Below are 14,346 nucleotides of genomic sequence, written 5' to 3'. Positions count from 1 at the left end.
CGATTTCAAGTCAAAAGTATTAAGGTCAGACAATCTTTTCTTGTGGCAAGGTCAAATTAAATACTGTAAACTGTATTTTTTTAGCCAACAATTGTTATTAATGAGTTCAAAATCTATATCATCCCAAATTGAAGACTGAAAATCAATACAACAAATAATGTTTATGTAATTTAATAAAGTAGTGACTGAATATTATTAGACTAAATGATTATTAATATAAACTTGCCTATTTATCACACTTAATCACCTCCACGACTCCTAGAACTTTTTCGTATACAACTCTAAAAAATTTACCAGGTTTTAAACCACTATCATTTTATTACATTAAACTATTATAGTAAATGTTTTAAAACAATAGTAAAATTAATAAAATTCACTCATCAATTAAAAATAGATTTGAAGTTGTTGTCAATTTTGGCAACAAAGGTGAGAGCTATCAATCTATGTCATGTCACATAAAAATTGCTTTTTCAATTAAAAAATGTTGTTACTACCCTTTTTGATTGTTAGTAATAATTTGGACAATTCTTTTGACAATGCCCTAATACCTACCCGGCAGAAAGGTTTGAACATTAATTTTGGTATGTTGGACCAGAATTTAGGATATCTTTTGGTTTTCATCCCTCTGAAAACAGGGATTTTTACAAATAATGGTGGGTTTGATGAAGAAGTAATGACTTCCATTTTTCTTGTAATGGTCAAATGTAAATCACCTTCTACTCTTCTAAAATGTCTTTTCTATGCTTTTGGAAATATTGCTCGTGTTTATTTGAACAGAAAAAAGAAAAGAATAAGGTCCATTCGATACCCTGATGACAAGCGAAGTGGGGCTTATCATGGATAGGTTTATCTGTAAATACTTTAGATGAGCAATAATATTTTATTAGTAAATTATGATAATCCCCTTCTTCTGATTCAAAAGCACGTGCTGAGTTGAGTGAGTCCATCTATTTTGTCATTTTTCTTCTTTTTCCACTTATTCTACAACTTGGGAACTTGGACCTTACGATACAACCTAAGGTGGGGCAAAGAGTTTCAACAAAATTTTTTGTCATTAAGTTGATGAAAGTTGATGTATTGTGATCCAAAATATCAAGTATCTAAAAGAAAATGAGGATATTAATATCGTTCTAGCAATATCGTTAGAGCATTTTCAAAAACCTCCACAAATGTAATTTTTAGATACAAGTTTGTTAATTTACGTGGCAATTTAGAAAGTAAAATTTGCTTCTTCACTACTTTGTTCTCCAACAAATTTTATGAAACAAGTTTGTCCCACGCTTTTTGTTGTTGTTATTGAATTAATTAGTAGAGATAGTGAGAAAAAACATGTTATTGTAATAAAAAGAACAAATTATATTTTCCCCCTCAATTTTTAGCCTAATTTCAAGACAAACAACATCTTCCAATTTTTTAAATTTCATACAACCACTCCAGTTTCCATACCAATATCGTACATTAGTACAACTTGCTGTCAGGATCAAGTTAAATCCTGACATGGCAAATGCGAGGTCTACCGAGGCAGGGTTTCCTACCAAATTTCAAAACGCAAACAAAAACTCACGTAAATTCAAGTATGACCATATAATGTGGTTGTTGATGATTGGATTTGTAATTACCGTTCTTTAAGGCAAGTTTACTTGTAAAGAATGAGTACTTAGTTACTAAACCCTGATGAATGAATAAAAAGTGGGATTCACATGAATTTTAGTATGGCACACCTGATAATTCAAGGTATCCTATTATGATAGAGGTGTTTATCTCATACTGGATCTTCCTTATCTCTAATTCTTCTTATTCCATTCCTCTTATTCCCATTCCTTATCATACCCATACTATGCAAGTAAACATTGTAACAATTTTATGGATACCCATATTATGCAAGTAAACATTGTAACAATTTTATGGATCTCAAGTTCTCAATTATGCCTGTCTCAACTAGTTGACTGCTATTTTGTACGTACCTCCAGAATTCCTAAATTAATAATGCATTATTAATCTAACTATAATATCCAAACATGCCCTTCCAATTATGCATTTTCCCCATCTTATATAAAAACCTGACCTGGAGTGTGGCTCTCGTTTTTGCCTTTATGGACTTTGATCTCTTCCATCCATAATTCGTAGAAGCTTCGACTCCCTACTTGCTCATATTTGGTAATTTTGCCGTTTATTATTATTACAGTCTAGTGGTATTTTTGTTCACTTGTAAGTGAGAAGTCTTAGATTTAATTCTCATCAAAAACGAATTTAAATCACATTATTGATAACTCATTGTAAGGCTTAACCCACTCTCCCACCTTGTTTGTTAAAAACAAAATTCATTTTACATTAAATAGAAGGAGGACAGATTGGAAATAGTTCATCTCTTCGATAGGGAAAAAAGTCAAAAGAATCTGGATATGTATACATATATAGACACACACACATACACACACCATACATATTTTGGAAAGTTAAGCCATGCAACCTAGATAATACTGTGATGCATTCACTGGAATGACAGAGCTGCACAAGTAGTTCATGCAGATGTATGTACGTGTACATGTAATTCATATCCCTTGTCTCATCAGATTATTTAGCAATTGTTAAAAAGTCTTTAATTTAACGGCATTGTTCGTTGCTTATTTGGAGGGCCTAAGTTTCCGCTCACATATATAGCAAAGACATTAGACATACATACATATATCTTTTGACATAGGCCCTTGAAACTCCTATTTTTCAAACAAAAACCCACCTAATTTTAAATATTCAAATAAAACTTAAATTTCAAATAAACTGCCATGTAGACAAATATGTAACCAACTATTACAACACATTTACAACTTATGCCACAAAATCCTAATTTGGTGAATAAATGTTATTACTCATCCTAATTATGATGAGCAATTAAACCCATATAGATATTTACCTTTCTTGTACCATAAATATTAGTAACACGTATGTGTGTGTGTATATATATATATATTAATTTATCATATTAAAAAAAATAGACATATCTCGTACGAAAAAAATAATATTGTTTGAATCATGTAATTACCTACATATAAATTAATATACCTACTTATAAAATGTAGTATCCCACATCGGCGGGGTGGGGGTTGGTCCCTGACCTTATATGTACATGCCCTTCTCTTCCTAGCATAACGCGTTTTGGGTGGAAACCTAAAAACAAATTCGTGAGGTTGTAGCCCAAAACGGACAATATCATGCTACAATGGAGTCGGGATGTGACATAAAATATTATACTAATTTACCTACTTTAATTTACCTATTCCAAAAAAAAAAAATTTAGTGATATTAGATAATGTTTGAATGTTGTGGCTTTGTGCTTGTAGGCAATTAAATAAACTTGAAATCTAATGCACATAAATCATATAGGTAAATTAGACTATTTTGTTTGCGTGGAACATATAGCTTTTGTTTTGTGCATTAGGGATTGGAGTATATATGCAATAATCGAAGTTGGTTTAGGTCTATTGTTGTGTTTGTAGGTAAATTAACTTGTATATTTAATGCACAAAATTAGTATTATTATTTTCCAATCGGCACCTTATAACAATTTGAAAGTTAATAAATTGAATATACAATGAATGGCATGAAATATTTTGTAAAATAAATATAATTAATTAAATGGATATAACAAGTAACAGATCCAAAAACCCAATCCAAGTATTAATAAGGGTAGTTTAGGCATTCGAAAAATACACAATTTGAAAAGTCAAATTTAATTAAAGAATTTGTTTAGTTGGAGCCTAGTCAATGAGCTTTAGTCAAGAAAATAAAAGGAGATGAGTTTTAGTTAAGAAAAATATAGTTTCAAGGAGTAATGTCAAATTTTCAATATATGTGTGTGTGTGTGTATACATACATACATACATACATACATATATATATATATATATATATATATGTGCATATATGTGTGTGTGATGAGTTCCATAATGACTAATTGTTGGTCGTATATAACTTTGTTGTGACATTGTAGATGCATTTTAAGGTCCTTGAAATCTTGTTTTTTAGCCAACAAAAATAAACAATAAACATTTCATTGAATTATCATAGACTATTTATACAGAAAAAGACGAGAAACTGATGTGACCTGATTTGGTACTGAGGTGATTTTGAAAAAAGCTGGTATCAAAAAAAACTGGGAGCTGTTTTTGTGTTTGGTAAACATTCAGCTTCAGCTTTTTTTTCACAGTTTTGGGTGAAAAAAAGCCAAAAACAAGAAGCTGCAAAACCCAGCTTTGAAAAATCAACTTTTTTTCACATCTGTTTTACATAAAAGTTTACCAAACACTATAATACTATTTTTTTTTTTTTTTCAAAAGCACTTTTACAAAAAAGTTTACCAAACACTCTGCTGCTTTATTTCACAGCTGCTTATTCTAATAGCACAGTAGAATCAACTTTTTTTCAAAGCACAACAATACCAAACTAGCCCGTAATCTCCATAAGTTTATGGGTCCTAGCCTCTACAACACAGATCAAATTTTCGCACTTCGATTACAACAATATGTTTTATGCCTAAAAAAGAAAAAACATTGTAGATCGATGCATGTTGCAGCATTAGTTAAGTACCACTAGCTACAATCTTTTAATTATTTTTTCTCTATGCCGACTTTGTTATGAACATGCCATGATATGAGAGTGAGAGAAGTGGATGCATTCATGCATATAGCACTGACTGTACATTCAATTTCCCCAAAAGTGATATAGAATAATATTTGGCTCTTTAAAAGATGATTAGAATTTCTACTCAAAATTATTCGTTGTCAATTTATAAAATTTTGTGTTTATAATCAAAACCGTTTGTATTATAAGATTGTCTCTACAAAAAATCAATTAAAACCAAAGTTGTTTAGTCATCGCACTGTAAAAAAACAGATGAACGGAATTGAAAACAGTATTACAAATCGTCTATGTATTTGTTATAATTGATTGACTAAACAATCTTATTTTTTACCTTTAGTAGAGATGATCTTTACGGAGTGATTGATAATATGAACGGTTCTGATCATAAGCACAAAACTATGTAATTCGAACACTAAAAATTTTAAGTAAGAGTTCTTACTCATCATTGGGTAGCCAAACTTTGTTCAGTAGTGTATACGAGGATTTGGTCTCAAATGGTGACCTTAAGACAAAATATTGCGAGGATTTTGGCTTAAGCCAGAGTCAAAATTCAAGACTTGACCTAGTGAAACCATTTGCGATGACTTTCTTAAGCTTCTAAATATCCAGAAAGCTATGCCCATGAGTCTTCATCCTAAACCATCGAAGTTTCTTGTGCACCATATTTCAAACAGTTATATCATCGTTTGATTCCTGCACTGGGAAAGAGGGAAAAACACACCGTTGATTAATTAACTACCGGTCGGTTGAGGTTGAGGTAGAGGTAGAGGTAGATCGAGCTTGAAGAGGATCGATATATCGATATGGATAGCACATATTATAGTCCTAGCAATAAGGATGATCACCAGTATACTGATGATGAAGATGATGTCCAACTACCAGGATTTCGGTTTCACCCAACAGATGAAGAACTTGTAGACTTCTATCTTCGTCGGAAGATTCAGAAGAAACCGATAAGCTTAGAGCTCATCAAATCAATTGATATCTACAAGCATGATCCTTGGGATCTTCCAAGTATGAACATATATATGCCCTGATTAATTGATTTTTGATAAAGTTCTAGTTAATTTTTGCTATTTTCTCTTTAAATCTCTCGTACTTGGAAAAGAAAGTAGAAGAGAAGAAGTTGGCTTGGGTTAAATTGTTCCAAAAGCTCAAAAGACGCCGAGCAAAAAGTGGCCTATAATATATTGGTTGCACTATTTCCCAGTACTAGTTCTTTAGTTTAACTACTACAGTTACACTATAAAAAATTGTTACTAATAGTTTATGATCGGCAAAAAATTTCTGTAATACTTTAGTTTACATGTAAGCTTAACTTTACTAAGGGCAGCTAGCTAGCTTCAATCATAAATATTTTTCGTATACAAATAGATATGGGTGAACTGTAATTTGTAATTAACGTTAGTATTTATGTGTGCAAAAGCCGCAGGAGATAAGGAATGGTACTTCTTCTGCAAAAGAGGGAGAAAGTACAAGAACAGCATCAGACCCAACAGAGTAACAGGCTCTGGATTTTGGAAGGCAACTGGAATCGACAAGCCGATACATTCCCACGGAGGAGAAGGCCATGACTGCATTGGCCTAAAGAAAACATTGGTTTACTACCGTGGAAGTGCAGGCAAGGGCAGCAAAACCGATTGGATGATGCATGAGTTTCGCCTTCCTAATCCCTCCAGTTCGAATGAATACAAGAACCGAAGCTCTAACACTAAGAATATGAATACTGATCCTCAACAAGAAGCTGTAAGTGAAAATCTGAATAGTTGTAATTTTTTCGACCCTTTTTCATTTACAAAGTACTTAAAATTTTGTTCATGCTGGGAAACACTTTCTCTCGAGACTTGTATTCTCAGACTGCAAACATGAACCGTAGAATTTAGGCAAAAATCAACATGCTCAATAGTTCAGATTCACAGTTTAATTATGATATTTTTACTAACTATATATAATTACAAGTGAGTTCAAGAAAATTTCTGAAATTAACCTTAGTAATAAACCAGTAATTAGTTAAGTCCATACTAGTATTTGTCTACACACTTTGTGTGTATGAACCTATTTTTTTTTAAAATGAAAAGGGGGGAGAGAGAGAGAGAGAACGTGGGGGTGTGGAAGATTTTATATATATATATATAATATTAGATGTATTTTAAGGTGAGACTTCAATAAAAGACAATAAAATTTGAACCTGTGAAATTACATTATTACCTATCATTTTTTTTGTGTAATAAAGATTAAGTAGTCTTTTCACCATCTTTTAGTTGACAAAGAAAGTTTCATTAATTAATAGACATATATGTGACAAACCCTGAATCTAAAAATAAAAATTTCATTTTTCCCTTTCCATTTGATCATATATAAAGGCTTATGTTTTGATGAATGTCATGGTTTCACTTGTATCAGGAAATATGGACACTGTGTCGGATATTCAAGAGAAACGTTTCATACAAAAAGTACACCCCGGATTGGAGATATCTATCTGCAGCTAAACGTCATCCAACGGACACCGCAAACTCCAAAAATTTCGCTACCAATCAACAAGATCATCTCGATCAATCTAACACTTACATCAGTTTCGGTGCTCCAGATATTTGCTATGAGGAGAAGAAGCCTGTTGTAAATCATACCAACAATACTAACAACATAATTAATGGAAATCACCAGTTGCATCCGCATGCAGTAGGCCAGTTGAGCTCCAACATGCAGCAGCCTGCTTCAACGCATCCGTACATGGAAACGTTCTCAAATTTTTCGTTTCAAGATCTTGAGGACGATCTTTTGAATGAAAATTGGGATGAGCTTAGATCAGTCGTACAACAGCTTGCTTTTGATCCGACGGCGTTTCTTGTGTAGATGAATTCATATATAGTGCAGTGTGTAAGTGTACTAGTAGGAGTTCATGTTTGGTTAATTAGTGTTTTAACTTCTTTTTTTCGTTGACTTTTTCACTCCTAGACAGTCTAAGACCATTCAATTCATGTTATGGTGGTTATGTATATGGTTTTCTAATTAATTTGGGTAAAGTACAAAAAACTACCTCAATTATAGGTCGAACGACACTATCATACCTCATTTTTTAAAATGACAATGTCATACCTCATCTTACGAATTTGTGACAATGTCATACCTTCCGGCAGTTTGTCGGTTAATTATTCCGTTAAATAGTGACGTGGCTTAAAAATATTAAAAAAATATTAAAAAATTAATTAAATATTAAAAACTAAAATTATAAAATCATTTAACAATTTTTTTTACATGGGGACCCACCCCTTATCCCCCTCACCTTTCTTCTCTTCTCCCGCCTTCCCTCACCCCAAACCCAGATCCCACCCTCTCCCGTCTTCCCCTAACCCACCCTGCAAACTCATCACCCCCAACCTTCTTCCCCACCTGTCTCCCCCGAACTCATCACCATCACCCTCCTTCCCCATTTCAGTCCCCACCTTAATTTCCCCACTTCACTCTCCCTCGCCGTGCCCAGAACCACCACCCCTCCCCTCTCTCTCCCTTTCCTCCCATATTCTCTCTCCCTTTCACACTGCAACAACAGCCTCGTCGGCGCCATCATCCGCAAGCTCCAAGCCCTAGACTTCGCGAACCTCGTCCTCCGCACCCACACCGAGAGCCTTTTGTCTTCAAGAACATGACCGATTTAGTCGTTGACATGAGCCTCGGCGAGCTCGCCCTTCGCACTCATAGTTGTGCCAGCAAATCTGCGTCTTCCGACGAGGAGTACCTTCAGCTATCCCAAGCCTTCAATGATTTCTCCGCCTGCAGCAGCGACATATCAGGAGAATTAAAACAGCTCGCAAGCTTACCGCTGCCAGAAAACGCGCCGACCTCTGAATTATCCGAGGCTATGCCAAAACCGGAGCCATGCCAAGGGTTTTTGCAGATGGAGAACATCTCGACCGAGATCATCGAGAGCATTTCGCCAGAGGATCTTCAGCTGACGACCAAGATCTGCGTCAACGGCCTTTAATCGATATTGCTTGCCATGAAGCAATCTACAATGGCCAAGCTCGGGCTTTTAGCGAAGAATTGGGTTGATAATTATGCCTTGATCGACGAGTCCGGCGCCTTTCCCACTCTAATTCCTCTACTGCGGTGCAACGATCCATGGACGCAGGAGCACGCCGTCACGACGCACACGCAGTTTGCGAAATTCCAATTGGGATTTGAAGAGGGGAGAAAGAAAAAGATGGATACACGAGGTAGAGGTGTCAAAGAGGTAGCAACAGAGCACACCCAATTTGCGAAATTCCAATTGGGATTTGAATTGTTTGAGTAAATTAAAAATTGGGGACTGAAATGGGGAAGAAGGGTGAGGGTGATGAGTTCGGGGGAGACAGGTGGAGAAGAAGGTTTAGGGTGATGAGTTTGGGGGGTGGGTTAGGGGAAGACGGGAGCGGGTGGGATCTGGGTTTAGGGTGGGGGAAGATGGGAGGAGGGAGGAAAGGTGAGGGGGATAAGGGGTGGGTCCCCATATAAAAAAAATTGTTAAATGATTTTATAATTTTAGTTTTTAATATTTAATTAATTTTTTTAATATTTAATTAATTTTTTTAAGTCACGTCACTATTTAACGGAGTAATTGATAGACAAACTGACGGAATGTATGACATTGTCACAAATTTGTAAGATGAGGTATGATATTGTCATTTTAAAAAGATGAGGAATAATAGTGTTGTTCGACCTATAGTTGAGGTAGTTTTTTGTATTTTACCTAATTAATTTTGTTGTTTCTTTGTCTACAAAATTTGGATGTTCTAAATATTGTATTTATATTTCTATTTATAATCTAGTGCACACGCATGCAATCGAGGGCTCATGAGAAGAAAAAATGGTAAAGTCCCTCGTGGGCTGCTGCAAATTAATAAAGGAGAATGTTATGTAGACTATATTTTTGTATCATATTTGTGTACTATTTCACGTGATAATTGATGTGTACATGTCATGTTAATTAACGAATTTATCTAATTGATTATTGATTTTATGCCACATAAAATAAGTAAAAGAATGTGATATAGATATGTGGTATCTCTAGCATTACTCGCAAATAAAATGAGCTTAGTTGTTTTCATGTCGCTTGAAAACTCAACATTAAAAAGCCCTTTATATTTTTTTTCTATTTTAGGTAAACTTGTATTTGTTTATTCCTTATATAACATATATAAAATGCAAGAGCTTAATATAAAAATGGCCACTTAGTACTACGGTTTGGTGGTATTCCTCTTCACTTGTAAGTGAGAGATCTTAGGTTCGATTCTCGCCAAATGTGAATTTGAACCACATTATTGCTAACTCATTACGAGGCTAATCACACCCCTCTCCTAGTGTAAATAATATCGTTTGTTAAAAAAAAAAATATATATATATATAAGGATGAAGCAAGGGCAGAGTTAAAAACTTAAATTATGAGGCATTAGAATATTTAGCTTTGTATTCAAACAATTGAAATACTTTATTTTCTAAATAAGAAACCATGGTGTGAGTTTGATCCCTACCTATTTGTTTCTCACAAAACAATTAACTATTTAACACATGTGTTAAGAAGAAAAAAGTGAGAGGGCCTCATGCCTCCACTAGTCTTTTAATGTCTCCACCACTAGCTGACACACCTCGACTAGAGTTGAGCCATGTTGGCCGTCACCCGAAGGTGACGTAACCAAAAGTGTAAGTGATGTAAGAATGTGAATAAATTAAAACCGTAACAAGAACTTAATTAAACTTCTAAAGTGAGTGCGCAGTAGTGGGTAGAACCCATAAACTACAAATGTTCAGAGCATAGATAATATAAGGGTGAAGCAGTCGAACCATAGAACTACTTATTACACAAATGGGATAAGTTCCTACGTTAAAAATGGAGATATGTCATAATCGCCGGCTAATTCTCGCACGCCACAAAGTGATTTGGCTATCTAGGACCTGGAGAGGCAAAAAACTGAAGGGTGAGTGGGCACAAAAATAAAGATTTGTAAAATTCATTTATTTTCTGAACATACTAACCCCTCATTGTAAAACAAGTATAATTTCCAGAAAATCATACTACGTATAGGTATGAAATCAAATACATGCCAACAGTAAAATCCAGAAATATGCCACCGCATAATAACTCAACAACAATACAAATATAATCATGTGCTCAACAATCTATACTAGCACTCAAGTCAGAGTCACCTAATGCGACTTGTACAACTGCACATATTGCGCATCACTATATTCTACCACGCAAGTCAAAGTCGCCTAATGCGACCTGTACGACAGGACTATGTGTAATAATATACGCTTTAGTGCTACAATCACGTAAAGACTAGCGTTATGCACTATCATATACGAGTCGAAATTGCCTATTACAATTTGTACGACAGGACTAGCACCTACTTGGATCCAAGGCGAACGTGCGGTGCTAATGTGAACAACACGTGGACTAGCCTGGCCCTGGGCTAAGCACTAACACCTGGGTGTAGCAATGATGAGCAGACTATATGAATATACACATGCCATAATGATTCAACAATTCCAAACAACATAATAAACCTACCTAAAATTACATGCGCATCCCGTAGGGTTATTTTAGCATTTCACAACAACATAACATAGATAAGGAAGTAAAACCTATATGAATAAGCCATGACAACATATATATCTCAACCACATAACAGTATTTTTAGAATTAAATAAATCATGGCATAATATGCATAAACCAATTTAAAAGCATTTGTGGAAACTATACAATATATATATAAAAACAAAATGCCCACTCACTGATATGTTGATGGATCGTAGCCCCCTAACCTCGCTTGCCCTCGTACGTCCTCAAGGTAAGGCTCCCATATATGTGAAACAACTAATAATAATAAGATAATAAGGACATACACTAAAAGCTATGAATAACTCCCCATAGTTTGCTCAAACGGAAGGTTTGAATATACGAAAATGTTCTACTTGAAGTCACGAACCCGCACGTGTCAACCATTCGCCGATCGGAGGCCAGATGTGCCGTCACGCGCCATCCAACCCTCGGCCCGTAGGCACGTGCAAAGCTGAATATGACAGAAGATAGGAATATTCCGTCAGATTTAACGGAATATTCGACTACACAGTTAATGGAACCTGATGTCGTTAGAATATTTCGTCAAGTCTGACGGAATATTCGTCGTCTTCTCTGGTGGTCACCGCCATCCGCCTACTGGTTGCGTTAGAAACTAGGGATTTTCTCTGGTTTTCTGGAAAAAAAAAAATTAAACATTTATAACTTCTTCATTTCTCAACCATTTTCCATGAAATTTATATGGATTTGAAGCTTGTGACAAGGAGAACAAAATCGTACCTTTTAAAAGTCTGAAAGGTGGACAGAAGAAGACTGAAAAAGCCTAGAAAGTCTCAACCTAGTTTTCGACTCTTCAAAATCGTGTGTTTCGATGTTGTCTCCACTCCAAACTTAGCCTAGGGACTCTAGGGAGTTGTGTGGATGCTTCCACAACCTTCAAAACTTCGTAATTCGGTTGGGATCACGTCAAAGCTAAGTTGTCCGAGTTGGAGCTTCCAAGTCAACGAGTCAAAACTTGTCTATTTGAGAATCGGTTGGTATGGCTGAGTTCGTGGGCTCAAGAGGAGTATGATGGTGATATTTTCAACCTCGATCTGTGAAGTTTAATGCTTGTTCTTGAGAGTTACAGAGATGAAGAAGCTCGGGCAAGGAGAAAGAGATAGAGAGAAGAAAATGAGATGGAGGGAAAGTGAGTTCTGATTGGTGGAAAAGGAAGAAAGAGGGTGAGTCTGATTGGTTGCAATAATGAGGGAAGCAAAATAATTGGTGGTGAGGTGTAAGGCACAAATCCGGTTTAAAGAAGAAAAATGATAGGATTTTGTACAGATGAAATCACAAGAAATCTACCGTACCTTAAAAAAAATAGTATTTTTTACACTGAATAATTTAATGTACACTGGTAACAACGAGTACACTTTAATTACGATAGTGAGAAAAATAATTTAAAGTTGCATAATCACGTCCACGTCACTTTGCCAACAAGGGCATAAATATCAATTTACACACTCGGGGAGAAATTACATAGAAAATTAGGGACAGGTTGTCACAACCTACCCCCTTTAAGAAATTTCGTCCTCAAAATTTCAACACTAACTACTACTCATAATTAAAGAACATATGTGGATAAAGATCTCGCATCCGCTCCTTTGTCTCCTAAGTAGCTTCCTCCATATAGTGGTGTCTCCATAAGACTTTCACCATTCGAAAAGTCTTGTTCCTAAGAACTTTATCTTTCCAGTCAAGAATCATCACTGGAACTTCGTCATAAGTCAAATCCGGATTAATCTCTAACGGCTGAGAAGGAATCACACGTGATGGATCAGAGATGTATCTCTGTAGCATCAACACGTGGAACACATTATGTACCCTTGACAGCTCTTGAGGTAGATTAAGTCGATAAGCAACTTCACCAACTCGCTCAATAATATGGTACGACCCTATGTAACGAGGGCTTAACTTCCCTTTCTTTCCGAATCGTACAACGCCTTTCCATGGTGACAACTTTAAGAATACCCAATCTCTAATATTGTATACCCTGTCGGTTAAATGTCTGTCGGCTATACTCTTTTTCCAATCATGTGCTGCTTTTAGGTTAGCCTTTATCACCTGTATGTTCTGTGTTATCTCATCCACGATCTCAGGGCCCACCAAAACTCTTTCACCTACCTCGGACCAACACAGCGGGGAACGGCATGGTTTCCAATGTAGCGTTTCAAATAGTGACATACCAATGCTCGAATGGAAGTAGTTGTTGTAGGTGAATTCTATTAACTACGAGCGTTTGTGCCATGCGTCTCCAAATTGCAGAACTGATGATCTCAATATATCTTCAAGTGTCTGGATAGTTCTCTCAAATTGCTCATCGGTCTGAGGATGATATGCAGTGCTGTAGAGTAATCTCGATCCTAGAATTTTGGAAAGCCACCCAGAACTTTGAAGTAAATCTGGGGTCCCTGTCAAAAATGATACTAATTGGAACACCATGATATTTAACAATGTCAGAGATGAAAAGTTCAGCCAACTGACTTAACGAGTAGTTCTCACGAATAGGTAGGAATTGTGTTGACTTGGTAAGCCGATCAACTATCACCCAGATACCATGATACCGTTATAACCATTTCGCGTACGAGGTAGCTTGTACACGAAATCCATTGTGATATCTTCCCATTTCCACTAGGGTATCAGAAATGGTAGTTTCTTTCTTTCCACTTTGACCTGCTGACAGACTGAACAATGACTTACATACTCCGCAATTTCTCTTTTCATACATGGCCACTAGTAGAAATGTTAGACAGTATGGTACATCTTAGTACTCCCGGGATGCATAACATAAGATGAAATATGCATTTCATCAAGAATTTCTTTCTTTAGTTCTTTTACATTCGGTAGATACATCTGATTGCCTTACATCAGCATATCATCAGGCCTTCAAATCCTTAGATCTTCCATTTTTTCGTCCAACATTGCCTGTTTTAACGCTGGGATTCTGGGTCGTTCATCTAGGCCTTGAGAACATGATCCAACAAAACTGGTTTGACTTAAAAGCTGGCAAGTATGACTCCCCAGTTATCCACTTCTAAAATGGCTCCAGTAGATCTCAGATCAGTGAGGAAAGGAATACGACATGCATAAAGAGTATTAAGTTGGTCGTGAGA

At 35.7% G+C, this 14,346-nt stretch overlaps 2 protein-coding genes across 2 annotated transcripts; one reads left to right on the top strand and one right to left on the bottom strand.

Annotated features, from left to right (window-relative positions):
- The first annotated feature begins 5,287 nt into the window (after positions 1–5,287).
- On the top strand, positions 5,288–7,680 carry LOC137728433 (protein FEZ-like). The gene is made up of 3 exons (XM_068467218.2): positions 5,288–5,652; positions 6,065–6,384; positions 7,042–7,680. The coding sequence occupies exons 1-3, from the start codon at positions 5,442–5,444 to the stop codon at positions 7,489–7,491; spliced, it is 981 nt and encodes a 326-aa protein (XP_068323319.2). The 5' UTR covers positions 5,288–5,441; the 3' UTR covers positions 7,492–7,680.
- A 5,164-nt stretch (positions 7,681–12,844) lies between these two features.
- On the bottom strand, positions 12,845–13,417 carry LOC148693763 (uncharacterized). Its single transcript, XM_088678104.1, has one exon. It carries the CDS (start codon positions 13,415–13,417, stop codon positions 12,845–12,847), a length of 573 nt encoding a protein of 190 aa, XP_088534230.1.
- Positions 13,418–14,346: the final 929 nt, after the last annotated feature.

Source organism: Pyrus communis, chromosome 10, assembly GCF_041283825.1.
Source record: "Pyrus communis isolate YQ-2024b chromosome 10, ASM4128382v1, whole genome shotgun sequence".
In the NCBI taxonomy this organism is placed as follows: domain Eukaryota; kingdom Viridiplantae; phylum Streptophyta; class Magnoliopsida; order Rosales; family Rosaceae; genus Pyrus; species Pyrus communis.
Note: the sequence above shows the minus strand (reverse complement) of the source record. Positions and strands in the feature narration are given on the sequence as shown.

What these genes read in the sequence shown, in the direction of transcription:
- LOC137728433 (XM_068467218.2), top strand. Translation starts at nt 5,442, where the DNA reads ATGGATAGCACATATTATAGTCCTAGCAATAAGGATGATCACCAGTAT. An exon ending in TGATCCTTGGGATCTTCCAA is followed by an intron (nt 5,653 to 6,064) that starts GTATGAACATAT and finishes TGTGTGCAAAAG; the next exon opens with CCGCAGGAGATAAGGAATGG. An exon ending in CTGATCCTCAACAAGAAGCT is followed by an intron (nt 6,385 to 7,041) that starts GTAAGTGAAAAT and finishes CACTTGTATCAG; the next exon opens with GAAATATGGACACTGTGTCG.
- LOC148693763 (XM_088678104.1), bottom strand. Translation starts at nt 13,417, where the DNA reads ATGTCACTATTTGAAACGCTACATTGGAAACCATGCCGTTCCCCGCTG.